The sequence below is a fragment of the Orbicella faveolata genome, unplaced genomic scaffold (genome assembly GCF_042242905.1).
Source record: "Orbicella faveolata isolate gen_17 unplaced genomic scaffold, um_ofav_v1 contig_34, whole genome shotgun sequence".
Lineage (NCBI taxonomy): Eukaryota > Metazoa > Cnidaria > Anthozoa > Scleractinia > Merulinidae > Orbicella > Orbicella faveolata.
The window spans coordinates 1,283,660-1,311,486 of record NW_028301563.1 but is presented as its reverse complement, the minus strand read 5'-3'; the positions used below and the strand labels follow the sequence as shown (position 1 = coordinate 1,311,486).

The 27,827-nt window shown below is 37.4% G+C and overlaps 3 protein-coding genes and 2 long non-coding RNA genes across 9 annotated transcripts; 2 read left to right on the top strand and 3 right to left on the bottom strand.

Moving 5' to 3' along the window:
• On the bottom strand, positions 1-5,407 carry LOC149104237 (uncharacterized). Of its 2 annotated transcripts, none has more exons than XR_016201654.1 (3): positions 5,157-5,407; positions 4,185-4,293; positions 1-3,456 (listed from the first exon to the last, which is right to left on the bottom strand). It is a non-coding gene; the product is annotated as an uncharacterized LOC149104237 (long non-coding RNA). The 2 variants fall into 2 exon arrangements; XR_016201655.1 differs by having other exon boundaries at positions 1-1,927.
• A 159-nt stretch (positions 5,408-5,566) lies between these two features.
• Positions 5,567-20,182, top strand: LOC110058760 (folliculin-interacting protein 2-like). 2 transcript variants are annotated; one of them, XM_089271952.1, is made up of 25 exons: positions 5,567-5,715; positions 5,806-5,838; positions 7,421-7,538; positions 7,824-7,919; positions 8,271-8,371; positions 8,793-8,861; positions 9,653-9,780; positions 10,070-10,168; positions 10,318-10,460; positions 10,888-10,967; positions 11,115-11,238; positions 11,749-11,805; positions 12,306-12,421; positions 12,638-12,755; positions 13,065-13,117; positions 13,671-14,798; positions 15,517-15,552; positions 15,900-15,953; positions 16,080-16,176; positions 16,751-16,812; positions 17,606-17,653; positions 18,181-18,280; positions 18,535-18,585; positions 18,793-18,860; positions 19,276-20,182. In XM_089271952.1, the coding sequence occupies exons 1-25, from the start codon at positions 5,651-5,653 to the stop codon at positions 19,352-19,354; spliced, it is 3,123 nt and encodes a 1,040-aa protein (XP_089128078.1). In that variant the 5' UTR covers positions 5,567-5,650; the 3' UTR covers positions 19,355-20,182. The 2 variants fall into 2 exon arrangements, with proteins under 2 accessions (XP_089128078.1, XP_089128077.1); XM_089271951.1 differs by having other exon boundaries at positions 5,585-5,715; positions 7,421-7,511.
• A 1,549-nt stretch (positions 20,183-21,731) lies between these two features.
• On the bottom strand, positions 21,732-22,565 carry LOC149104236 (uncharacterized). Its single transcript, XR_016201670.1, has 2 exons — positions 22,402-22,565; positions 21,732-22,228 (listed from the first exon to the last, which is right to left on the bottom strand). It is a non-coding gene; the product is annotated as an uncharacterized LOC149104236 (long non-coding RNA).
• LOC149104235 (uncharacterized) lies at positions 21,756-24,137 on the top strand. 3 transcript variants are annotated; one of them, XM_089272106.1, is made up of 3 exons: positions 21,756-22,143; positions 22,561-22,872; positions 23,362-24,137. In XM_089272106.1, exons 2-3 carry the CDS (start codon positions 22,761-22,763, stop codon positions 23,601-23,603), a joined length of 354 nt encoding a protein of 117 aa, XP_089128232.1. In that variant the 5' UTR covers positions 21,756-22,143; positions 22,561-22,760; the 3' UTR covers positions 23,604-24,137. The 3 variants fall into 3 exon arrangements, with proteins under 3 accessions (XP_089128232.1, XP_089128230.1, XP_089128233.1); XM_089272104.1 differs by having other exon boundaries at positions 21,769-22,195; XM_089272107.1 differs by lacking the exon at positions 21,756-22,143 and adding an exon at positions 22,202-22,408.
• A 359-nt stretch (positions 24,138-24,496) lies between these two features.
• On the bottom strand, positions 24,497-25,274 carry LOC149104234 (uncharacterized). Its single transcript, XM_089272111.1, has one exon. It carries the CDS (start codon positions 25,135-25,137, stop codon positions 24,823-24,825), a length of 315 nt encoding a protein of 104 aa, XP_089128237.1. The 5' UTR covers positions 25,138-25,274; the 3' UTR covers positions 24,497-24,822.
• Between the last annotated feature and the right edge of the window lie 2,553 nt (positions 25,275-27,827).

The window sequence follows — 27,827 nt, the reverse complement described above, 5'->3', positions numbered from 1 at the left end:
TGAATCACAGCCTTGTTTATTAGGTCTGCTCTGTACATTACATGGAATTGAAATTTGCCCCATTCTTGTCAACTTCAGCGCCGACCTTAAATTAAACCTTTACAGATACAAGTTTTACCCTCGCTGTTAGGTAGTTTGTGTGAGTATTAAGTACAATACAAAGTAGTAATGGTTGTCACAACGTTTGTTGTGATTTTCTCGCTGTTCCTGTCAGCTTGTTTCAGCAGTAGCACTTAAGAGCTAACATAGAAAGCCAAGCCGGTTTTTTCTTAGCCTTTTTTTTTTCAGACACTTGGTCAACCTCTCAACACATGAATCATCAATAACTTGCTCTACTTTCTATCCTGTCCCATTATTGAATTGTTCACCAGAAGAACATTTCAAAAAAGGAAAGGAACTATGAAATTGATATCAGAATGTAAAACTAAAATAATTCAGTTTCTTTGAAAATGTAAGTAAAATCATTAAAAGTCATCTTCATCAAAGTCTGACTGATAAGCAGCACCTTGGACAAAAATCAAGGACAACTTTCTGTTGGGCAAGTTTGGCTCAATGGCTAATGTCTCTACAATCCAAACCTTAAGTTTTACCTGTGAACTAACTGATTAGCTAAGCCTAACTCCACATTAAATAAAGTAGTTTATCTTATCTTAACTGACATCTAAAAATTACAGTCAGTCAAATCTGCCAACAAAAGTAAATAATGTTGACTGCTTTGATGGAAGGACTAAGAGCTCTCATTATTAGAGATTGGATTTTGTTTGCTTTATTGATAAGGGAAACAAAATTGTGTTAACAAGCAAAACATTGCACCCAGTTTTCACCCAAAACAAATTTTCTTGGTAGCACTTTCGATGATTTGTTGTCTCCAACAAGATTTGTCCAGTGGCAGGCACAACAACCATCCACAGGTGATGACAGAAAAGTTATATGCATGTGCAGATGGGCCCATCGCAAAGTTCTTATTCCAAAAAGTTCCTTCCTGCGTATATGAATCAAGACCATGCTTTTAAGGCAGCACTGCTATAAAAACTTAGAATGGTCTTAAGAACACCCAATTACAAGATCATATAGCACAAATCGGGTGCAGCGATCCAACTAGCCATTACTTTAGTCACTAAAGTTCCTAAGGGATAAAAATCAAAGAATATAAATTTGATTGACATGTGATAACAAAAGAAGATAAAATGTAAGATTTTCTATTTAATTTTATTCTGACTAACTAGAACATATCAAACAGGTGTTCTCAATCCTGACCAAGACTCGCTTATTTCCTATAGGCCTTTCTTTTTTATCTTTTGTCAATCTGTTTGGAATGGAAAGAAAATAATGTAGTTTAATGACTTAATTATGCACCATTTGATAGCATGCCAATTCTGAGGCTACATATTCTTAATTTTCATTTTTAATTTAATATTAATTTTTCTCAGTTTATTTGGCCTTCATGGTAATTATGATTGACAGCAGGGTCAACAACAATCAATAGTTAGGCTAGAACCTCCAAGGTCACATGCCACTGAAAGGCACACAACTTACCTAAGTCATGTAGTAATCAAGTTTATGAAATCAGTTTCCAATTTAACAGCCAAAACATCAATGTTATCAGGGCTTAAAATTTGAATTCCAGCTTGCCCTTTGGACAAGCAGCTTCCAGATTTTGCTTGCCCTGGGCAAGTCTTAGATTACAAAGTACTTTTACTTTTTTTATTTAGTTGGCAGATAACTTGCCTCAGCATGCACCCTTGCCCATTGGGCAAGTGTGAATAAGAAGTTACTTGCCTGGCGGGATAATCTACTTATCCTGGACAACTGGACAGCACTTTTTTCAAACCCTGTATATTAAAATATAACTTTATTGACTTTATTCTCCTCTGGGAGAACAGGGTCATCCACTTGTGTCCTCCACTTTGCTATGAGCTGTCTTCCTCTGGTAAAATATATACCTGTAGGTGATTAAATCGTCACATGCAGCAAAACGGTTTACCGCTACCTTCAAACTAGCCCGCAAAAGAGATGTATTTATAGCTGTCACTTGGTTCCACTGAAATAATGTCTGCGAACCACAGTGGGAGATCTATTTCAGTGACATTAAAACTTTTGTTTTGTTGTTGACCAGTAAAATTCTCTGATAGAACATGGCACTCATGTACACATGTGGTAACCGGCGATAATTTTAGAATTTGAAATTCATTCGCATGAAGCACTGGTGAAACACCAAAGAAGATCTCAACCTCCGAGATTTCTTTGCTATGCAAAGAAAAAGTTTGCAGTGACGAGAAGATAAAAGTGTCTGGAAAAAGTACTCTGGATTCTGTGTTCAACTAAAGTCAATCTGTCTGTTTGTGACAAGAGCGATCTTGGTGCTGGTGTTTGCCGCTCCAAATGTGTTAATCATCTGCTTCACTACAAGAGAGCTTTAGACAGAGTAGCAGAACTCAAAAATGAGATTTCACAAATGATGGCTTGTCAAAAAACTAGGGAGCTAGCCAGGACAAATGGCAGGAGCAAATGTTAAATGGGGCTTCATGAAACAGGCCTGCAGAACTCTTACAGTTTGTAACATTTGCCATTCTCTTTTAATTTTAGGTCTCTCCTTTGGGAGGCGCGGTGGCCTCATGGTTAGTGTGTTCGTCTCCGGATCGAGAGGTCCGGGTTCGAGCCCTGCCTGGGGACATTGTGTTGTGTTCTTGGGCAAGACACTTTACTCTCACAGTGCCTCTCTCCACCCAGGTGTATAAATGGGTACCGGCAAACTTAATGCTGGGGGTAACCCTGCGATGGACTAGCATCCCATCCAGGGGGGAGTAGAAATACTCCTAGTCACTTCATGCTACAGAAACCGGGATAAGCTCCGGCCTGGTGGGCCACTTGGCTTGTATGCAGACTTTACCAACCTTCTTTGCTTCACACATGTTTCTGAAAGGCACTTTATGCACACAAGAAACTTTAAGTAGAGAAGAGCTAGATTTGACTGTTACAAATTTTTTGTAGGTCATAGGTTTGCATGGTTTCCACTGTTATCTGTATGTTGCTATGCTGAGTTTGACACCTCTGTACTTCATGTGGGCTCATTTCTATTGCAAGTTATACCTTTCTCATATCAGCTCTGGAGGGACAAAGTTTGAAATACAGTACTCTGTAAACAAGCTGCTTGGTTGTGCTTTAAATATTGTGACATCAGGTTCTGTTGTTTAATTGGTATTGTTGCAGATAAAATTTCTTGCATCAAGAGGGAGCTGTTACTTCTCAAGCTCAATGTTGTGGTTGATACCTCCTTTGTTCATATTTCTGGCACCACATGATTCAAGTGTTGCTGTTTACACATAATTCAGGTCCTTATCGAGGCTATTGAACTTGAAAACTTTGCAAAACTTCTTGAACACATCTGCTGCCATTTTTCCTCCACGTGTTTGCACGAGCTCCATGCACAATTTTTGCGTGTTACTTCAGTGTATACTGCAAGGTGAAATGTGATTGATTAATAAGAGCTCAAATCACTGAAATCGATCTCTCACTTTGATTCGCAGACGTTATTTTTAGCAGAACTAAGTGACAGTGGGAAATACGTCTATGTTCGCAGGCTAGCTACTTTCCAACACAATACAAAGTTTTCCAAAACCTCTTTTTTTCAACAGCCACTTTGACGTTGTTATGATACAATTTATCATCAATAAGAGGACAGACGTATAAAAAACTGATGTCAAGTTGTTAATTTTACAATATCAATTTGTCATATTGTCCGCTTTCGCTTGCTGATGCATCGCACAAATTTTAAATTCATGTGTCTGTCCACTTATATTTGACAATGAAAGTTAGCCAATGAGCACGTGGAAATTTTTGCAGTTATCGTAAAAACACATGGTAGCAGATCCACATAATCTCTACATTCAAGCACAAGTGCAGTAAAACTACACCTAACTCAATTTTAGACTCTCTTTAGGGTTAAGTACTGAATTTAAATCTTACAGCGCATCGTTCAGCAAACATAAGCTTACAATATTGAAATAATTTTCACAAACTTCTGCAAACTTGTGCACAATGCTGCATGCTGCAATCTACAGATGATGGCTGTTCACTTTTCTTTTTATCTACATAGACTGCGTCTCTAGTTTGCCAGGTGTAAGCAAAGCTGTTATATCACGAATTTTACCTCACAAAATTCATAAAATAATGCAAACACTTACCTCAGTGCATGATAAAAGAATCTCATTTTCACAACCACAACTGACAGGGAAAACCGCCAGGGATTGCAACACCGAGAGAGCACTGGAGATGAGTTCATACCCAGAGCCCCTGCGGGAAAATTTCGGAAGCCATTTGACTTAAGTGTCAAGCCAAAAGATAAGAAAGAGAGATTATAAAATATTTTACATGTAAAGGAGTAGAAACATTACCTTTCCTTATTTTGCGAAAATTCTTTCTTTGAGATTTACTTTTATAGTTTTGCTTTATTTTGTCAAAATTAAACTGAATGATAGCCAAAGCCTGATTTCTGAAATTTTGAGCGGCAGATTTTGATTAAAACTCTATTTTAATCGTAACTAAAATCTTGACAATTTAAATGAAAAATCAAGACCAACCCTCTCTCATTTCAATGATGAAAAAAATGGCGTGTTTTGTTTGTCAGCGCGTGTTCATCATTGATTCGGGGTAGGGGGGGTAGGGGTGGTTTTATTTCTTATTTCATTCTGATCAAGATTGTAGTTTTCTCTTCTTTACGCTGACGTCTCACACTTTAAGGTGTATTAGGTGACAACTGAACAGTAGTTTTAAAAAGAAAGAAAACATTTCTAGCATTTTGCAAAACAGTTATACGTTAGGTGTTTTTCCCCTCCTCAGAACTGCCGCAAGGTCCCTAACATTTTAACCAATTACTTTAAAGCCTTGAAGGGAAACTGGCTCTGAAAAAATTCTTGAGATAAGCGTTTCAAAGATTGGTAATGCGACATCTTCAATTTTCAATAAAACCTAGCCCAAAAACTAAATTTAAGCCAAAAAAAAAAAAAAAACAATTAAAAAAGAAAAAAAAACTTGCAGGCACATGAAAAGGTGCTCGTTGAGATTTTTGAATTGATTAATTCTGGCTAGTGTACTTTTTCATGATATCACGCACATGCTTTTATTACAGAAATGTGATGTTGTAATAATCGTACTACCTTCTCGAGCGCAGCACGTGAGTTGAGAGGTCCAAAAGAGAAACAAATCCTTGCGAAAACGATTTTATCGTGACTCAGCCAAAAACACCACATGACTTAAATAAGCCCAGAGACGATGTATCTCACGAGCACGCGTGCCGAGTTGCGTTCTTTTTGACACGATTTTCTTCGCTAGTAAAATCCATCCGTGAAAGAATCTGAAATGTCTGTAAATCTGTTACAAAACGAGTTAAAATGTCCAAGTTTGGAAAAAATTGAGGAAACGCTCTGAGTCACGCGCTAGTCACTAGACCACTGTAATTTATGTGGGTAGAACTCGCAACCAATCAGATGACAGTGAATTTTTCCCGCCAAGTTTTTACCAATCACGTGCGGTCAAAACGTGTTTTGGAACGTCATGTGACTCTCAATCCCTTCTCCCTTTTCTCCTTCTTTTCCCTGTGCCGTCGTACGTGATATGTGGGAGATGTGGTTTGGACCGAAAAGAACTGCCAATGTTGTCGAAAATATTCTCTTTTGGATCTCGAAAAACTGGCAAAAAGCACAGCGATGTCGAAGCGTAAGTTTGGTGTCTCAAACACTGCGTTTTGTCGTTTAAGGATTATCTTATAACGACCGCTAACATTTGTTTTGCATTTGTACACCGCAGTGAAACGCCAGACGAATTTTGCGCCACGAAAAGGTAGGTTATAAAATGCTAATGTGGCATAAATTTACCAGTCTGTGACAGTCGTTCTTTAGTCGAAATATCAGTATTAACGGTTTTAACCGCCGGTTGAGTTTGAGTATTTATTGAGTGTTTCCCTGTGGGTCGTCAGTTCGTGACTGGAGTAACTTGCCTGCGAATAAAACTATTTTGCAATCCGTATGTATAGAGTACTCTTCGATTGATTTCGACCCACGAAAAACGATTTTAAAATATCAACAGGCGTATAAATTCGAGAAGACTGTGGAGTACATGACATTTTGCTCTATCGTTTGAAACAGCGAGTCAATCAACTTTTGTTTAACAAGTATCGTCCCGAATCGCGAAGACAATTCTAGAAGCATTTATCAATGAGTCAGAAAACGACATGTTTATGCAAATTCTTACTCCGTCATTGTAGTGAAAATTCCAAGGCTAAACCCGCTTAAACATTTGGAATTTTTTTGTTATCGATTAATCGAGTTAACCTTATTTTATGGGAGCCAGTTGAGCAGGGGATACAAACTTGAACTGTATTTTTCCCATGCAATATCGCTTTTATTGACGGTATAATTACCAATTTAAATGGCCAGCTACTATTTGTTTGAATTGGACAGGAGCTAGATCCGAAATTCAAAGACCAGTGACTCTGAAAAATGCCGGAAAAACCATACAGACGTTAGCAAGCGAGTAGTGTCTGCATGACCTTCAAAACTCCACCAGATAAATTTTTGACATATCTCAACCGCGGCTATTGTAATGCATGGTTACCCTTTAGTGGAGGACAAAGGTCGATTGGTCTGTAGTGATTATCAAGCTTATGTCTGTGGAATATTTCACTGTAGGACTAACTTTTGATACAGAATGACCTGTAGCTTGGCTAGTACACGCTCAGATTAGGTTAAGAATGTTGACATGATCACCAAATTGTGTCGTCGTCTTCTGTGTTCAGTCACTTTCTAAATACATTGTGTGATTTCTAAAACATCCTGTTGTCTGGAGTAACAAAGCTATAAACAACTTCCGTGATGCAAGTAATTACAGTTGCAAAGTTATTGTTGATTTTCATCTGACATTGTGAAAGTCCTAAGATGTTTTAAACTTTTCATCCTACAAAAGCTATTCTTTTAATTCAGACATTCAGTGCTTCATTTTGCAAATAAAGCAGTTTGAATTTGTGATGTCCGAGATGACCGAGTTTTGAAATTGTAAGAATGATAATTACATTTACGTGTTACGACAGGAATAACTGACCTGAAAAAGTTTCAAAATGGGATAATATTGTAGTGATTTGAACCTGCTTCTTGTACATATTTATAGACAAGCACACCACAAATTATTTGTGCCCCAAACAGGGACACAAGCATGCTGAACATGCTAAAACTGTTATCTACTCAAAGTAGCTTCAAGCCAAGTAAATCAAGTCAATCATATTCAACTGAGAAACTCAGTCATTGGGAGAGAGAACATGTATATTGTGTGCCTTGAGATAGAGAAGCTTGTCTGAGTGTAAACTGTCAACATCCATAAATATTTAAGGTACAAACAGTTAAACCATCTTTTTACTATTTTTGTACAGGCCATTTCCACAGTTGGCTCAAGATCAGATAAGAATTCTGGTGTTCAGAGATTGTGATCGCAAGGGGAAAACCTTGCTGTTTGACTCCAAGGTAATTACACAGGATTTGAATCAGCAGGTTAGATCAACAATGCAACTCTGCAATTGTAACGTATTATTGCATGCATTAGTACTACTGTATGAATTAAAGCTGTTTAATGAACTGCACACACAAAAAAACAACAACATGCACAGATGGTGACTAATGTTTTGTCTTGAGCCAGCATCTTCAAATCTCACAGATGCCTGCAGGACACAAGCTTTTAAATTCAATAGGTGCACAGTTTGAAACAACTTCTTATTGCTGAAAGGTTTGCATTACCAAAGTTGCATTCCAATAAAAGTTTTTTATTGATGTGACTAGGATGTAGGTCAAACCGAAGGCACTGATGCAGAGCAAGGAAGCAAGAGGTTATCTGGAGGTCCAAGGATGGACCCAGCGCCCCGACCAAAATTACAGGTTAGCAATACATAGGTTTAGAGAGCATGGGGTGGATGGATGGAAGTAGGCACCTATTTATCAGTGGAAACAGTGTGCAAAGAAACTGTCTGATAGCCCAGAACCCAAAGATTTTTTTTGTCAGATTTTAGATTTTATCCATCACCTCTGTTGATGAGTAAATTAGAAGCTTCTAGACATTTTATTAAGAGAGGCGATTCAATTGTCAAATGGAATATAATTCTTTTTGCACCCTGTCAGAAAGTGTATTATTGATAGAAATTACTTCTTTTCTTGCTTTATTGTAGTTGTCATGTCCCGACTACTGCTATAATATTAATACGATTGTAATCTGTTTTTCTGTCATTTTAGCATTCACGCCCAAGTCACGATGCCAAAATGCTTGGAGAAATGATATTTGGCTCTGTGGCGATGACTTACAAAGGACAGACTGTCAAAGTTCATGAAATAAGGTACGTCCAGTGTCAGTGGGGTATTGAGTAGTGGATCTCTAAGGTTCATTATAACATTTGTTTTAAGAATTCTATTTTGATAATGCAGGCAATATCACCAGTTGATGAACGCCTGCCGGCTTCACATTGTACAGTAGATATTAACAGGAGAAATTACATGTGCTGGGATACACTCTTTTGGGGGATTTCATTTCTAAAGCAGGGGTTTCTTCAAGGGTCGGGCACTGAAAAAATTGGGTAATTGTGAGGATGATTTTGCCTGCCTGGTTTGATAATCAAGAGGAAAGTTTTTCTTACAAAGAAGTTTGGTTCAAAAAGTTTTACCCTGAAAATGTTAATGAAGCCCCTGCTAATGCAGCAGAAAAAAAATTGAATACCATCCAATGACTAATGGCTGTAATTATTGATTGTTGTATTCTAGAACTCCGCATCAGCTTCTACTAACAAATGTCTTTGCTGTTAAACCAAGAATTGTCATGCCCAACTGCTGGTAAGTGATCTGGAAAATTTCACTGCGATGTACACTCTACATTGTAATGTCAAACATCTGACCAATGTACTGAAGGTCATCAAAGTATGACCCATTTTCAAAGCCCCCTTTCGGTGTCAAGATCTGAACAAATGTTGACCTTTTCCCATGAGATCCTCTTCAATGTAGAAGTGAGTGTCATTGAAGTGGTTAGAGTGTTGAAGTCTGGACCAAACAGTCCACCCCAAGAGTAGGCCATGATCATCATGTTTTTGTTCTTAGACAAGACACAACTCTTGTGACACTGCCCTTCCACCAAGGGTCACATTTTTGTCAGGAAACCTGACAAAATTTTGGGCATGTGGTTTTGCTGTACCTGCCATGGCCAGCATCCCTTGTAGGAGAGTGATCTTTGTGTGTCACCTGATTTTTTAAGGACTGAAGTCTTGACTTGATAATCTAGCCATGGACGCATATGCTTGTAGCAAGTTGATGACCTTTGATCTGATTCATGTATTAGACTTTGGACTATACAGGACTCTTCCTTGGATGGCACAGCTTGGCCATCAGGTGAAAGTTTTGAGGGAATCAGGGCTGTCACTAATGGTCATAAACCATAACGTCTGTTGTAGCTCAGGATCATTGCTTGATTTTTCCCTGATCCTACGGTTTAAATTGCCTGTTGTTGATAGAATTCACCCCCAAAGTAACAAGTTTGTTATGGTTGGGGAGAACAAGACTGCAGGTGACTTTAAACTGAGTGACAGCGCTGGGAATACTAACCTTAATTGATTTTGCTGTAATTATTACAGTGATGGCAATGACTTCCTAAGTTCCAGTAGTCAAGTAGATTCAGTGTTGGATGAAAGTACAAGGATAGAACCAGACTGTGCATCACTGTCGCCACAGAGTAGTTTTTCCAAAGAAGATTCAGGTCTTGGTTAGTATGTACTAATGGTGTATATAAATACCTTTATTGGTCACCCCATTAAAAATGGTTTTTGACCAGCAATTACAATCAAAGTGAAAGATGTGAAAGCTAGTGTAGATAAACAAATGAATAGAGAAAAATCTAGTAAACAAATCTTAGAATTTTTTGAACGTTATTGTTATAAAAATTTGCTAAAATTTTTACTAACAATTTATTAACAATGTAGTGATAGTTTGAGCCAGTCAGAGTAAATAACTCTTTCCACACAGTCAATCACCTGTTGAATGTTTTCCTTCAGGAACTTCATCTAAACCAATGGCTGTTCCAGGATCTTCACCAATAGTTGTTATTGATCATGATACTGATGAAGACAGTGGCTTCACGGCATCTGTTGAAAGTAAGTTACTTACTTTATAGATTGAGCAAGAAGTTGATCGAGAGATATAGAAAACATTTTCTGTGCTTATCTTCTGCTGTTGCATAAGAACATGAATGGAAGTTTGGGAGAACATATCTTCAACAGTTTGTTGTATAATTTCTTTCCAGGTAATTATCTGGAAGAAACTCTATCATCGCTTTTTCTGTCAGCCTCCTCACCTTGTGGTAGCTATCACAGGCGTCTTCATCGCAGCCAGGTCACCAGTATTGACCACAGTTTTGGAAGAAAGAGCGAAGAATTAGCTGAAGAAGTGAGTAGATGTTGAATGAATGTGGTGAAAATGCATTGTTCTGTGAATCCAGTTATTGTTGGTGTTAGATAATCTGTTTCTTAGGGGGAATGCACCTAACATACATGTACTGGAATAATTATTTTACTTCTTCAACTTTAGCTTTAGTGACATGTAGTTTCATGCACATCTGTCTGGGCAGCATGTCTCTGCTTGAAATTCCAGTTTTGATTTCTACTTTCCTTTAAAAATTTTGCCTTTTAAGACTGCCCTTCCCCTTGGAATTTCTGGGGTGGGTATATTCTCTAGAACCACACATTGTAGACCTAAAGAACAGTATCTTAAATGTAGGCCTAAAGAAAAGTATCTTAAATTGTATTACAAGGTCTCTCAACAATTATGTACTATAGAATTATTTAATCTTTTGGCATGATTTTATTTGTAACAGGTTTCTCCTCTCATGAGACGCAGGCCAAAGTTGGGTATTGGAATCATTTTTGCGCTTGGTGACAATGAAGAAAAGAGCAGGTACGTACAGTAATAAGTAATAATAACCTTTTTGTTTAGAATGCCAAGGTGATTTGTCTAGCACCTTCTTACACCTTCTTGTATTTACTCTTTGGAATTACTACAAGGCTGACAGATTTCTGCATGTTGCTCTTTGTATCATTTCAGAGCCCTGCAAGGTTTCTTTTTTGCCCATTTCCCTCTGTTTGAGTCGCATGTGAAGCGTTTGAGACTGGCTGTAGAAAATGCTTGCTTCTTGAAAACAAAGTCATTTTCAAGTCAAGTAATTGAGGTAAGGCATGCAATTAATACCATTGTAGACGTTAAGATAAGGATTAAATTATAATTTTTTGGCAGATTCTTCTCCATTTAAGGAAATTCAAAAAGTTATTTTGAAACCTTTCTTACAGACAGTACTATGCATCTTATGATAAATATGTTCAAAGTAGTTTTGTCGCATTTTGTAGAGGATAACATTGTCATCTTCTCTTTAATTGGAAAATTTGGCTGCTTAGTGGTGAGAGCACTCGCCTCCCAACAGTGTAACGTGAGTTTGAACCCAGCCTGGTGCCATTTTTTGTTTCAATGTGTTGATTGGCTCGTGCCTTGCTCCATGGGTTTCCTCTCGCTCCTACTCCAGTTTTCCTTTCACTCAGAAAACCAACATTTTCAAATTCCCTTTTTACCTACATGCATGACCTGCATGAAAACCAGCTACATTGTACATGTATCACTGATGTGGCTACTTCTCTTAAATTCTTTTTTGAAATTCATGAAATCTAATTGTTATTAATATCAACAGGCAGTACAGGCGTTCAGAGAGAACATCCACAACCTTCTGGCAGCACCAAGACTCAAGGTAGGGCATACATGTCTAATGTGGTTGGAATGCCAATATCATTTTATTTTTTTCTGAATATTAGAAGTGATGTTATTTTAATTAACATTTCTATGTATCCAACATCATTATCAAGAATGAAAATTCATTTAATTACTGGGTAATATCAAAGTTGTTGAAAGACTTCAGCAAGGCATTAAATTAAATATATATATATATAAAAACATAATCAAGAGGCTTTTACACAATTTATTATCATTTTTTCGTTAATTTAATTTATTTAATTCTCTGCATTTTAACTTTGATTGACCAAACTGGAAATCCCTAAGAATACACTGTCAGTAGTTTTGCCATCCTATTTGGGTATAAAAGTTTTCAAGAAATGACTACGAAGTACATACAATTTTTGTTACAAGCTATTAGAATAGGGACCACGCACACTGGAATGGTATACACCAACATACATGTGACTAGTTTTCGTTCACTTTTAACATTTTTACCTTTTTGTTATTTTTCTCCAGGAGCCTGTGTGGTTAAACATGATGACACATTCTTCACACCGCTCTCATCTGTGTGAGAAATTCATGGTTCAGTTGATTGATTGCCTCAGAATTGGAAACAGCAGAGAAACTAACTTGTAAGTTATGCAGTCACTATTTATAGCCAATAATCCAACTAATTAGAAAAAAAATTGATCATTTTGTTCAGTTGTAAGGTAAAATTAATAATTTCGTTGAGCTTGTAGGAAATGATTGACATGTTCTGGGAGAAGCCCTTGTGAGAACTGCAGAGCATCTTGTTTTGTCATTTTATGCTAATGTGTAAACTGTTTTTATTTTTTATTTTTTACCAGTTTCATGGCTTCAGTACTGACTGCTGTTTTGCAATACCACCTTGCTTGGGTGTCGACGGTGATGCCTGCTGGGGCAGCTCCTAGCCGGGCTTATCTGGATAAACATTCATCCAAAACTGTAAGTTATTTCTCTTGAATTCTTTTGTTTGTTACAACTGTGTATCTCAACATTTATTGCCATTAAGATTTTAAGATAAAATGTAAAAGGAACATCTGTACAAACATACACCTACACCTAAGTCGCTTATTGAAGTCCTACTTGGGATTGTTGTAAGTCCGAATTTTGATGAATATTCAAAAACACAACTTGAAGTATTGTTCACTTTTCATGTTGAGTAGCCTTTCCTAACCTTACTGTATGCTCCATTAACAGGAGCAAAGAGGATAAGATTCATTTTTAGTTATTTCGTTGTCATTTTGTTAACAGCTGGATCTTCTTGCTCAGTCGCATCCATACAATCCATTGTGGGCACAGCTGGGGTAAGATAATTCTCAATACTGATTTCCTTGCAAATGTCACAGGTTTGTTAAAGTACAAATGTACGTCTGTCTTTGAGAAAATCGAGCGGCAGTGATATGCCGATTTTTTCAAACCCCTTAGGGTAGTGTTAATCAGTTGGATAAAATTGGAAGGTTGGAAAAATTTGGGGTAAATTTCTCTGGCTAATAGTTTTGCAGAGGAAAAAAAAAATTACTTCCAATAGTCAGGAGGTTCGAAAAATTGAAGTTTCAAAAAAAGGAATTCCACTGTACTTTTAGAATGTCTAAAGTTAGTCATACTTGTGTCATCAAGACAAAGAGGAAAAATCAATGAAATGCCTCTTCCAGGAACATCATTTTATTTATCAGCCAGGGGGCAATTTTTTATAATTGACTATTAAATATTTTAAGCAAAGTGAGGAAATATTGCGTATTTTCTAACATGATCATCAGCCATCTGTCCAATGGGATGTGTATCAAGAATTATTATTAATTAAATAACTACATGTACATGTATTTCTAAAACATGTTTTCCCGAATATTGTTTTTGTAGGGACTTGTATGGGGCAATTGGATTTCCCCTCAGAGTTGCAAGAACTGTTGTTGTTGGAAAAGATTCCAATCTTGTTGCCCAAGTGTTAGATGTTCTTAGCTATTTTATTAGATGTACAGAAGTGTTTGAACATGTACAGAAAAGAGATGATGACAGCAGAGATGTTACGCACGACAAAGTCTCCAATTTTGGAGAAGATAGTAGCTGTTCCCAGTGTGGAACCAAGTCTTTTACTGAAAGTGACTTCTCTGGAAAAACGTGTAGTTTAACCGGCGAGACTGTAATTATTTGTACTAAATGCAAACAAAATTGTGATGGAAAGTGTACACTACAAGGTGAACTTAAAGACAAAGGGGAGAAAGAATCTTTACATGAACAGATTTTAACACAGCTACAAGTCACACATGGTGTAACACAATGCTTGAATTGTAGTTCAAGAATCAACGGCACTTCTTTGCAGAAGCTTCCTATTGAAATATTGCAGTCTAACTGCACATGTAACAAGATATCTACTGTTGGAGTTCAAAAAGAATTTAAACATTTTATTAAGGATGTGAATTTGTTGACTATGACCAATCACCATTTTAACACTTTTCAATGCTATTGCTGCAAGAATTCAACTGGAGTTGATCACGTCTTGTCCAAAGGAACAAAGTTTAAATGCTACTGTGCGCCAGACTGTGATTCTAACAATCATCACGGAAAACAGTTTTCCAATGAACTCTATTGCATCAATTGTCTTGAGAAACTTCATCAATCTTTGCAGAAATGCAAGGGTGACCACCAGACCAAAACAAATGACTCTCTAGCAAGGATTGCAAAAATTTCACAGGCTGTTCAAAGCCAGGACATTTTAGGTGACTGTAATGGACACACAGACAATCGTATCTCTGAGACAGACAGTTGTGTCTCAGATGACACTGATACAGCATCAGTTAGAAGTAGCGCATTAGACAAACTTGATGTGGAAGAGACTATTGCATCCTATGGACGAAGTGGCTCAGCTGACTCAGGCATTCACCAAAGTCCATTAAATTCACCCTTCATTCAGCAACCTGTGGATTTTCCAAATATCATCTCGCATCAAGGAGAAGATGAACAGATTCCAGAGGAACTTCCTCTTCCAAGGTACGGCACTGACCCGCATAATGCATCCACTCTGAGATAACAACTGGGGGAACAAATGTTCTGTTTGATTGAAGCCGACATGAAGAGTTCTTTTAATGATCAACAGTACTGTTAATCACTTGTTTATTTGATATTATTAGAGAATTCAGGCTGGTTGACTCATGAGTTCTTTAAGTTGGCACTAAAATACAATGTGGAGTGATCAAGAGTAATTTTCCTTACATGTACAAAGCAAAACTTGTTCGGTTGTGGTCTATCAGTGAGTGATAACAAGGCTAAATAATCAGATCTGCAGATTTACAGCTGTAAAACTGAAGACCAGGGTGTTCTACTTAGTAATACATGTACATGTTATTGTATATCCAGTCAAAAACTTGTGTTACAACTGAGTACTCTTGATTACTCAGTAATGGTAATATTATTTAGAATATTGATCTTGTACATCATGTATGCAATTGATTCTCTTTTTCCTGAATGACAGATGACAGCTTCAGTGCTGCTTATGTAAATAGTTTTGTAATGCTCATACAATGCAGGACAGTTTGGGAGTTGTCCTTTGAGTGTGGGTCTACATTTACTTAATAACCGTGACAGCTGTACACATGTAACTTATGCCATCCTTTTTATTACCTCATTCCAGAAGTCCAAAGTACTCCTTGCTTCCCCTTTATTGGTTCCAAACATAGATCAATTTGTATTTTTATTTTTATTTTTTCAGGATAGAGGATGTGAACTCTTGTCCAAGCCCTGACAGGTGAGAGATTTGTTAAGTGCAATGTGCTCTCTGTCTTTTATAAAACTCCCTGTTCACCATGAATAAATTGCATGATCATGTAACAGTTCACTCAGAGGTTGTGTCAAAAGCCATTTCCCTCTCATGGGCCAGCCTTGGATCTTGTGTAGAGAGTGCTGAATTTTGTCGAAGTAGATTTTGTCAGTGGCTGCCTAACATCTTTCTCAGCCATTCCACTAGTTAAGATTTTCCAGAGCCTATGCTAATTTTATAACTAATGGCATATTTTTAGTTGATGTAAGATGGTGTTGTAAACACAGTTTTGCTGTTCATTGGTTTATGCTAAAACTAATTTGTTTTATTTGCAGTAAATCAGATGAATGGAGAAACTTCAACAATTTTGGACGATCTATGTTTGCTGGGTCAGTTGACAGAGGTTCTTTGTATTGCTGTTGCTGTATATTTGTATATTGATTGCAAATTATTTTTGTTGCATCAGTAAACACCTCTGGAAACCTTTCTTATTTTCTCTATTCTGTTGTCGGCAGTGTTGTGGACAGTTATTTACCTGACCTGGTTCTTCAAGGCGTTCAAGATAACAACTTTCGTGGAAGTTTGTCAACTGACTTGAAGTTTACATTACAGGTACAAGTGATTTGAATTAACAGTCTACTGTGAACCAGCTGATGTTATTAGTCAGTGCATTTGCTTGCTCCCAAGAAATATCACTGGTGTAGAAGACCACGTGATCCCTTTGTCTTGAGTCTATTATTTGATAAAAGACCATTTTGGTATTCTCAATATTGGACTGGAACTGGCTTGCAACTGAGGCCTATGCAGGGAGTCTTTTCAAATGCAAATGCATTTATATCTTTGTAATGATATTCCCCTGCAAGCTAGTTGCAGTCCAATACCAAGAATACAAATATGGCCTATTCCTGGTGCAAAATTTACTCTGTTACCTTAGCATGGCAGACCCATAGGTTTTGTTGTGAACTTGACCCAGATGCAAGGGCTTGCTCAATGCCTTTTAGCATTTCTGCATCAAAGCATGTATGTTAATATCCATCACCAGATGAGAAACGTGACTTGACAATGTAACTATATTTGCATGGCCTCATGCAAGATACCTTGTCATCCAATCAGAGTATGTGTTAGAAATATGACCATTCTATCAAAGCTGTATTAAATCATCACGACTTTATACTTTGTGTTAAAGCATTCAGTTGTTGATGATCCAGTATCTGAAGCCGTGTGTATCATTGCCAACACAGACAAATGGTGAGTCAGCTTTGCTGTTTCTTGCAATTTGTACCAGCAGTCTCTATGGTCTCCTTTGCAATCATTATTTGAGTCGTCAGGCAATGCTTCGAGAAGAAGCATTGCCTGGTGATGCAGTTAAGCATTGCCCCTGAAAAGTGAAGCCTTGGAGACAACAGGCTCATAGCTGCTGGGGCTTATCCCAGTTTCTGTAGCATTAAGCGGCTGGGAGTATTTCTACTCCCCCTGGACGGGATGCTAGTCCATCTTAGGTCACTCCTGTGCAATTTTTTAGATTTCCCAACAATTCACCGGTACCCATTTATCCCTGGGTGGAGAGAGGCACTATGAAAGTTGAGTGTCTTGCCCAAGAACACAACACAGTGTCCCCGGCCAGGACTCGAACCCGGCCTGCTCAATCCAGGGACGAGTGCACTAACCATGAGGCCAACGCACCTCCACATTGCCCCTGAAGGAGGCTTAATTTTGTATGACATGGAGAGAATTGGGGAAAACATAATGCCAGCTTGGTTGCTATAATATGTTTATTATGTGCTTGTAGTTAATTCAGTACACTTGAGCTTGTAGCCATGAAGTGTTGTGTGACACAAGGGTGGTTAGATCACTGTGGAGAGCCAGAGACTGAAAGGTTCAGCCTGGCTGTGTTCCTGGGTAAGGCACTCTACATGCACAGTGGGGATTGAGTGACCTGTAAAGGGAAACAGTCTGGCTACGTAGGGGTGGTGGGGGCTAATGGTTGGTATGTTGCCTTTGACATCAGTACACAAGTCATGACTGTTTGGTTTTCTTTTAGGACTTGTGAGGTTGTCTCTGTGAAGAAGAACAAGAAACAGCCAGCGAGGTAAAACAACACCTTTATTATGTGAGATTTTTGACGGGATAACATGTACACTTTCTAAGTCTGGCAATATCAGTGACCTGACAATTAATATTTTATATGCCAAATTAATGTAAATCAGTTCTGGGCCTGATCATTAAAAGTGCAATAATAAAATCCAAGATAAGCACAAATGTTGACACAAGTTTTCCAGTGAAGTTTAAACCGGCATGCAGGGTTTTGTCCTTCGTTTTGGACCTCGGCTTATCTCAAACTGTTCAAATTATAAGCAGCAGAAACTTTCGTAAAAGAGGAATAAACCCTTGACGAAGTTCTTTTCAGATTACTGTTAATTAGCAAATTCCAAGAACAACTTGTCTCTGAATTCAGGTTGAATGTAAATTAATTTTGGACAATCAATTCTTAAATTATTAGAATCAGGTTACTTTAGTTGCCATGGGTAATTTTAGGAGAATTTAGACTTAAACGTAGTGACTTAAAGAGCAAGTGCCATGTTTTCTAATTTTGTTTTCATCTGTGTTACTTTTTAGTGATTCTCCTCATGTACAACAAGTTGAAGTGTCCAACTTGGTTTTCTCTATGCTATCTTCACTAAGTGGTCTCTGGGATATTAAGATGTCTGCTGAGTTTGTAAGTGCTTAATATAAAGATTGACTTTTTGCTCTCTTTGACAGTAATTTGCAACAATTTTTTCTTCAAATTAATACTTCTGAAATAAAGTTCAGTAGAAGAACTTGTCTTTTTTTGTTTTCACTTATAATCAATCAATAATACAATACAATCCTTAATTTATCCACGCAACATTTAGGAGTAATAAAAACTCGTGAAAACATATGAGTGCTAAAAAATGGAAACAATTTTCAATGTTTTTTCACTTTTTTTAGTGTCTCATGCACTTGGAGGATAAACTGAAAGAAATCTACTTGAAAAGCAAGGTAAGGTGACTCGTAACTGAAGTCAATGAGTGTGACAAGTTTACCCAAGGTACTGCAATTTTGAATGTTTGGAATTATTTTGCTGTCTCTCAAAGCTCTTAAGAAACGTTGTGTGACGATTCCAGCAAGGCATGCAAACGGTGACGACCCATTTCGGGCTGTACAGTAAAAGAACAAAGAATGAAAAATAATTCTTTTCGGTTACAGGTTATAACAGAAAGACTGAGAGACAGAAGGAAGGCGTTGACTCGTGACGATCTCACAAAAATGCTGAGGTAAGATTTCATAGGGCATGAAATTTAGGTTGGTGTTACACACGAAGATTGACAAATCGAAATTCCTGTTTTTCATTTTGCCCAGGGGCGCATCGTCGCTTGTAGTCTCTTTTCTATCATGCCATGTAAGACCCGCCGTTGTGACCTGCGGTAGTCTCCTCCGCAACCTTTTTTTAAGTCGTTGGTCACGCCATGTTGCTTCTTGCGTGACGACCCAAATGCCAAAGGAGATACGTAAGATCACAAATCGCATAACTTCCCCTTTCCTTTGTAACGCAAGACGGGGGAGGTTACGGGCCATTCCTTTACCCCCTACCCCCATCCCAGTAGCATACCTTCAAGACCATGAATAGGAACACAGATTTGTTTCAATTGTAAATTCTTATTGTTTTTGTTCCAATTTTTTTTTTTTCAGTGTGGATGATAATGACGTGCCGTTGCTGCTGGCAGTAGCTAGTACCCATTCCCCACAGAGCATGCCACTGGTCAGCTGAGCACCAAATTAAATGGTTTTGAAAAAAGAGCTTCAATAAAGACGTCTAGCCGTAGATGGCGTGACTCTACGTAACCAGCTGTAGCTGGATGTTGAGCACAGTATCGCATACTTCGCGCTTGAATCTTAAACAATACTTATTCATGAGTCCCAATATATTATGTTATTTAGATCAATTATTTAATGGAGAGCTTATTCCTTCGACCATTTAATAATTGCACTTATTTGAAACTTTCATTTGTTCACTTTTTTTTTGTTCACTGCAAAAATAATGTAGTCCGTCAAAATTTCATGTGAGAAACGTGACCATGACAATTTCACTGTCACTAGCGTGACGTATTGCTATAGCTTTCATTTCAAAGTAACGTTTTCCGTATGCTTGTGACATTTGTAACAGCAGAGCAGCTGGAGTAATTCGTCAAAAACAGACTTGATTGTTGATATTCCCACAATGTCAAGTTATAGTGTAGCTTCAGAATTTGTCTTTTGTGTCAAAGATATGTGCATAATATTTTTGTCTAAAAAGTGCTAAACGATCATTTTGCATTTGTAAAACAAGAAGTTTCTTACTTTTTTGTTGGGTATTTGGGGTATGTTTACAAAACAACTCTTGGAAAACGGTACAGTACAAATATCAACGAAAGCCGCGTCGATGTAATTATACAAACACAGAGAAGCCTTTGAGATATTTTCTCAGGGAAATGGCTAACATTTTTGTACTTGTTTCTATTGAAAAGCTGTAATGACTGAAAACGTGTAAACACAGCATTTCTTGTACTACCAGCGATATTGTGGCTCTGTAGCAACAAATAAAATGTTTATTCCTTAAGTCCAACGCTTTAATGTCTACACGAGTCCAGCGATCGTTAATAGATTGTTTACACCAATCCAACCAACCAACAACCGCTTGTCGGTTAAACGAGGACAACTGGGTGCGAGACTCATGAAAAACTTGCGCGAGCATGGGTATGACGTCATTATTAATGTCGACACACGCCGAGGTAATATCGTTCCCAGATCTCTTCGCCACAAATTTTTCTACCATTTTCGACACTGAGTGTTTACAGCCTTCAGAGCAGAAGAACGTACGACGCAGTTTTCTACGCATCCCTAGCCCCAGTCGACCCCAGAGGTCCTCTCTTGCGCATGACGGACGGCGCAGCCGGTCACACCCGGCGTACATGGCGTGACACTGCGTAACCAGCTGTGGTGTACATTGCCTTTATTGTCTCGAAGTGACAGATCGTTTACACCTATCCAGCCAAGCAAACAAAGTGACGGACGGTGTACCCCGGACCTTTCGCACCCGGTCAAGAAAGCGAAGGGTCTAGAGTCGAGAATGGGTTCTGTTTGGAAAGAGCGGTGGACTACTCTATTAAGGAGGTCGAGGATGTCGCTCGGTTGATTCATTTATACTTGGGCATTCTTTTCGGCATTTCACTGCTAACAAAGCAAGTCTTCCACTGCCTGCTGAGAGGCTCTCTCGCTTATATATTCAGTGGGTTGCTTATATGGATGCAAATATCTAAAGAGTGCTCGTTAAGAAAACGTGTCCTCGCACAGAAATTGCTTTACTACCGCGGGAAAATATAGGGTTCGAAAACCGTCTTCAGGTTAATTTTGTCCAAAAAGAATTGATTCCCCACGAGAACGATACACCAGCTTTTCATTAATGACGTTAAAATGTTTCTGCTTACCGTGAAAATTGGGAAAGCATGCAAAGTTCGTAACTCTTTTTAAAGGGAATCCTCCTTCCCCCCCCCCCTCCCGAGGGGAGAAGGGGGATTCCCATAAAACAATGACGGGATGCTCGTCGTTTCTCGGGGGGTTAAAAAAGCGGTTTTGTTACGTCTTACGGTGTTCAGCCTCGAAAGGTCCACAACTGAAGCTTTTGTGGTACCCTTTTAGGGTATTGAGCCGATAAAATATGACAGCAGATATATGTTATTGGCCGGTTGGGAGGTCCGTATAGTGAAAAACTGTGACCGAGGTCTGGAAAATGTTCAGTTTTGTTGATTAATAGTCTATGGAAATGTAAAAAAAGGCGACAGATTGACGATTACCGCTAATTCGTTCACGAAAATAGATCAACACGACGGATTGCGCCCGCTGTTATGGTTGCCGAAAAGTAGCATAATTTGACAAAAAAAATATTTTCATTCGGTAAACGACACATTTTTATTCGCTAAAAATATTTTCATTCGATAAATGACATATTTTTATTCGCTAAAAATATTTTCATTCGACAAATGACATATTTTTATTCGCTAAAATAATTTTCATTCGATAAATGACATATTTTTATTCGCTAAAAATATTTTCATTCGATAAATGACATTTTTATTCGCTAAAAATATTTTCATTCGATAAATGACATATTTTTATTCGTTAAAATATTTTTATTGGATAAATGACATATTATTCGTTAAAATATTTTCATTCGATCAATGACATATTTTTATTCGCTAAAAATATTTTCATTTGATAAATGACATATTTTTATTCGTTAAAAATATTTTCATTCGATAAAAATATATTTGTTCGATAAAACCATTTCCATGCTCCTTTTTGCATTCGATAAAAAACATTTTTATTCGATGTGCTTTTCATTTGATAAAAATATGCTTTCGATAGAGTCACGTGACCCAAGGAGGCATGGCCACAAAGCATTACGGCACGGTTACAAAGCTTCCCGCCATCGGCCATTTTATGTTGTCAAAATGCAGAGGATGGATGGAAGCATGGAATTAAATCGCTCGATCATACGGAGTGAAGTGAGGCAGGCCATCAGTGAGTACTTTGCCACCAGAAATACTGGAAAATAGTCCTCAGGCTGCACCGAGTGAGTGCCAATGTAGTAATTTTCAAATTATACCTTAAATAAACAAATAAACAGTCACCCGTCACAAAAAGCCTTTGAGAAGAGTCCACTCTTAACAAACTAATGCTCAAGGAAAACGCTGATATCAATGCAAAAAACACTACACTGTGAACACGAGAGATTAGACGTGAAATCCTGGCACATGTACAGATCTAAACGCTACTAACCACAAAGGTAAGGCTTCCTCTCCTTTTATCCTGTAATAGACTTGAAGGCCTGATACATTTCTGTTGATTGTCACTCAAACACCTGAGGAAACCTGAGACGTTGGATAAATTAAAAAGCTAGTTGTTTTAACTTTAATTAAAAAAAACATTTATGTTTAGGTGCTTAGCAAAGATGACCTGGAGGAACTCACCGCCGATGACAGAGAGAAATTGGAAGAAAAGATTGTAAGCCATGGTCTCAGTGATGTGCCACTTACCAAGCTGAACAAGGACAGGGCAATCAAAGACATTATGACAACAGAGGTTATCATCACAAGGACCCTGGCAATGGACTCTTTTTTTAAAGGACTTCAGACTGTATGGAATTAGGAAGAATACTGCGGGAAAACTCAAGCATTTCTAAGGAAGTGTTTCCAACCAAAGATGACATTGACATCGATGCAACTATGGTGAATGAACGCATGAGGACAGGTATTTATGGTGAACATGACACCAGGTCTGCAGAACAGAAGTTAGCATGTGAATGGTTCTACAAATTCATTGATGAACCATCTTCCCTGAATGGTTAGATATTGCCAAGAGTTAGTGAAGTGCACTGCATGACAGCATACATGTAAAATGTGAAGCTTAATATTAGATGAACAAAGCAATTTTTATTCATAAAACAATGTATTTCCAACAAATTTCCTTAATAAGAAATAAATAACACAGCTTACTATGCCCTTCTTCAATTTGCACATGTACAGCACTTGCTGCAGTGTATTTCATTTTCATTCCATTTTTGGTCAAGTATTTTTGTCTTTTCCACAGGATTTAGATGGATAAACCAATGATTATATTTGTCTCTGTTTTAGTTATTTTCAGTGGTAAGTCTGCTGAAATCTTCCAATGTCCATAGCAACTGAATGTATGCTTTTATATCCCAGTAGGTGTTTATTGTGAAATATGATTTTATTTCAGATGAAAACACAGGCAAGTCTTTTGTGAAAACCCTGGTAAGGTTTATTTCTGGTAGTACCCAGTTGCACTCCCACGATCAGTTTGAAGTGACATACAACAGTGATCCTTCCAAGAAACTACTTGAAGCTAGCACCTGTTTTTCTACTATTTCTCTACCAGTAGCCCTCAGTTGCTATGAGGATTTCAAGCAATCTTGCCTAACAAGTCTCCTTTATGGTGGTGAAGGCTTTGGCAAATTTTAAGTGTCTAAAAATTTAACTAGAAACTTTTATTGACATCTTAAAAACCAAGGAAAATATTAACAAACTGTTTTGGTTTTGGTTATTTAAAAAATGGAAATTATGATTGAATAAGTTGTTATTGGTGTTCCATATTAATGTTGATAACCACTTGATAAAGCATGCCTGTTCTAAGTTCTATTATAATTAAACAAGATGCCCGTTGGGTTAGTTTATGCATGTAGTTGTATCAAAGTTGTAACATTGAATCAATATTCCCTGTCATTGGTAAGTTTGTGGGCAATTAAGACAACTAAAAATATAAAATTAATGAAAATAATACTTCTAGTTACAAAGTATGCTCAGTTGAAACTGTTTACATAGAAAACCTGTATTAAAAGCTCCTGTTTTCATTTGAACTGAAAACACTCATGTTCAGTGGACTTTCTCAAGGCAAAACTGTTTCTTTATTGTAATGTTAGTTACTATTAGTGTTGCCATTGACAGGTGATACTTGAAATAAACTGTTACACTTTCTGCTCCTTTTTTCATACCCAACATTGATATTTTTTGATGGGAAATATCATGTACATGCTGGCTGTGGCTGGTACAAGAGTTTTAATGTGAGGTATATTCAGTCTGGACACCATTGAAAGCTTACTGTATATATTGTTTTTCCCATCCCCCTTTCTGCGGCCAATGAGGCCTGTGGGAATTCATGAAAATGCATGAAAACAATGTTTATAGTAGATAAGTTGAGTCCCAACAACTGCCTTTTATTGTGGAAGAAAAAAAGCATAAACAAGGATTTCATTAAAATTAGCAAATGAATGCTTTCAGTCTAGTTTGAAAGGAAAACTACAGTAAAATTATCAACTTTGCTTAACATTGCTCAGAAACAGATGTAAATGTATGTGTTCTGTTTTAATTTTAGTCATCGTTTAATTTTTGTGTAACCAGTTCTAAGTATTATTTATTGCTTCAATCATGTTCATTTACATAACAATTTTCAAACAAGAAAAAATTGAATTCAGTTTGGTTAAAAAATTATGTCAATCAAAAATGAATTTATTTTAAACTTGAACAATTGTAGTTAGAATTGCTCCTTTTTATTTCAAGATTGCTTTTAGCACATAAAACGTGCCTTTTCCAAATTTTAGAAGCCTGCATTATACAGTTGAAGAACTTCAGCATGTTGCTGGTCTGTTATATGACTTACAGGTTGTCAAAGGAAAATTCAAAGTTACTCAAGCAACTCACGGTAAGCCTCAAGGGCACTCAAATATATGTCTATACCAAAGCTGCCAGATTCAGCCATTGGATTAATTAGCTCTCTGAATTCTTTGAACAATTCTTCTGGGAAAGGATTCTCGATCTCTTCAACTTCAACAGATCCATGTTCCTCCAAAGGAGATGGGCCCTCTGGGTCAGTACCATACCATTCCATCATATCTTGGGTAATTGCCTCATTCTGCATTTGTCGATTAAGCATGCCATTGAACCACAGCCTCTCAGGTGACCAGTTGCGTGGAGTGAGAACTCTGCACTGTGTTCGCATCTATCCACTTTGAAGCTCTGTAATCGTGCCGTAATGCTTTGTGGCCATGCCTCCTTGGGTCATGTGACTTTATCGAAAGTACATTTTTATCAAATGAAAAAAGCATCGAATAAAAATAGTTTTTATCGAATGCAAAAAGGAGCATGGGAATGGTTTTATCGAACAAATATATTTTTATCGAATGAAAATATTTTTAACGAATAAAAATATGTAATTTATCAAATGAAAATATTTTTAACGAATAAAAATTGTCATTCATCAAATGAAAATATTTTAACGAATAAAAATATGTCATTTATCGAATGAAAATATTTTAACGAATAAAAATATGTCATTTATCGAATGAAAATATTTTAACAAATAAAAATATGTCATTTATCGAATGAAAATATTTTTAGCGAATAGAAATATGTCATTTATCGAATGAAAATATTTTTTGCGAATAAAAATATGTCATTTATCGAATCAAAATATTCTTAGCAAATAAAAATATGTCATTTATCGAATCAAAATATTTTTAGCGAATAAAAATATGTCATTTATCGAATCAAAATATTTTTAGCGAATAAAAATATGTCATTTATCGAATCAAAATATTTTTAGCGAATAAAAATATGTCATTTACCGAATGAAAATATTTTTTTGTCAAATTATGCTACTTTTCGGCAACCATACGCTGTGGCGGTCCGAACGAGAAACTTCCGCCCGCTCTAGGAACCAATCAGATTGCAGGATTTACTGAATTCCGACGCTCACGAGCTGAGAAAAAGATGAAATGTGTTATGTACGGCGGCCTGGGACTGCAATAACAAAAAACCCATCGTCTCATCACGTTTCTTGTAAATTTATGTTTTATTTGCTTATTCGGTTGTATTTCTCATGTTTGTTTTAATGTCATTTTGTTTTTTATCACAAAAATATTTTAATTTAAAATCAAAAGTAAATAATTCAAGAAATTAATTTAAATCAAGAGAAAATATCTCAAGAAACAAAATAAAAACATAATGATTTCAAAAATTAAAGTAATTTCAAACGAAACCAAAATTTGCTGCGAAATAAATTTTAAAACTAATTTTAAAAAAAGGCATTGCAGATTAAACTACAAGCAAAATTGTTCATGGCCTATCGTTGCCATAAGAAACGAAAACAAAATAATTGTTCATGGCCTATGGCTACCATAGTGGGAAAAAAACACGCGTGGCATGGCTAGTGTGGCTTACTGTTGCCATAGACCAGAATGCATTTCGGTGCATTTACCGAGGATGGCAGTTCCGGACGTCAAAATTGAAACAAATTTAGAGATAAACTGCATATACTGCGCCAAGGAAGAAAAGGGAGGAAGGATTCTGGCAAGTCAGCGAGAGACCTTGAAACCATAGTGGTCCAGCGCAGAGGTTTAAATGACTAAAATAAAGTAACTTTGTTTATCAAGGGTAACACACAACAGCCTTACGACTGACAAACCCGTGGCCCTCGAATTCCTGATCGAATAGGAATTTAGAAACCTTGAATTTTGAGGAGGGAGGAAAACCGGAGAACCCGGAGAAAAACCCTCAGAGTGGGGGGAGGGGCGGAAACAGGGGGTCAGAACCTCCCACTTCCCGTACCTTTATCTCCCGCCTCCCGCCCTTTTCCGTGCTGCTCCCGTCCCCTGTAAATTGGCAGTGAAAACACATCCTAGTCATTTAGCTTCGCAATTCTTAAGCATTTCCTTTGTTTTTAAATAATTCAACAAGATTACCACTGCCATAAGTTTCAATTCAATGAAGTTTTGACCTACTTGTTTATCTTCTTTGAGTTTCACCATTTCAGCCCATTTTCATCGGCTCTTCAGATTTGTTTCTGAAATCCGTTTTCAGTGACGACGGTCTCAAAAGTTAATTCTAAATTGTCTCGTGCTCTGATAAAGTATACGCATTTCCAGTAACCAGTCCGGTTTTTATTGGGATAAGACAATTAAATCATGGAAGTAGGTCGTCTCACCATTCTGCAATTTGACAGCTTACGCGACACATGGGCACTCATGCCGCTTGACATTTCATGACCTATGACGTAACCACTGTAAACGGGTTTACTATTTCACCGGAAGAATGCCTGTTTTTCAGCCTAAGGGCAAATTTTCGTTTGCTCGTTTGCTCAGAAGTCTCAGAAGCGACTGAGAAGACGTTAAATGCAAGTCAGATATATTTTGGGTTCTTGTTTTTGAAAGTATTTTAACGCATTGTTGAATTAAAAAAACTTAGCGTTTCGCATTTCTCTCCCGCTTCCCGCCCTTTCCTCTCCCGCCTCCCGTACCCCCTTCCGTCCTCTATTCTCCCGGGTTCCCGCCCGAACTCTCCAGTTATAACATGAGGGGTGACAGGCCTACACAACTCCTATCCCCATGCGATAACCGCTTTTAAAGCTTTGCTCGAACGAGTATATCTTTTAAGGATCTGCACATTCTATGATAGGCGATCTTTGAATATTTCGCTAAGCAATGGTTGATTTTGGATTGAATGCCCTACAAGGACGGACTCCTACGCTTCGAGACACTTGTGTATCTTTATTGCTTCACACTCGTTTCTGAGAGGCCGGCACTTCATAGTGTTTTTTTTTGTTTTTTTGTTTGTTTGTTTGTTTGTTTGTTTGCTTTTTTTTAACAGCACATTTATTTAATCATGGCATACTTTGTAGTGTTATTACGAGGA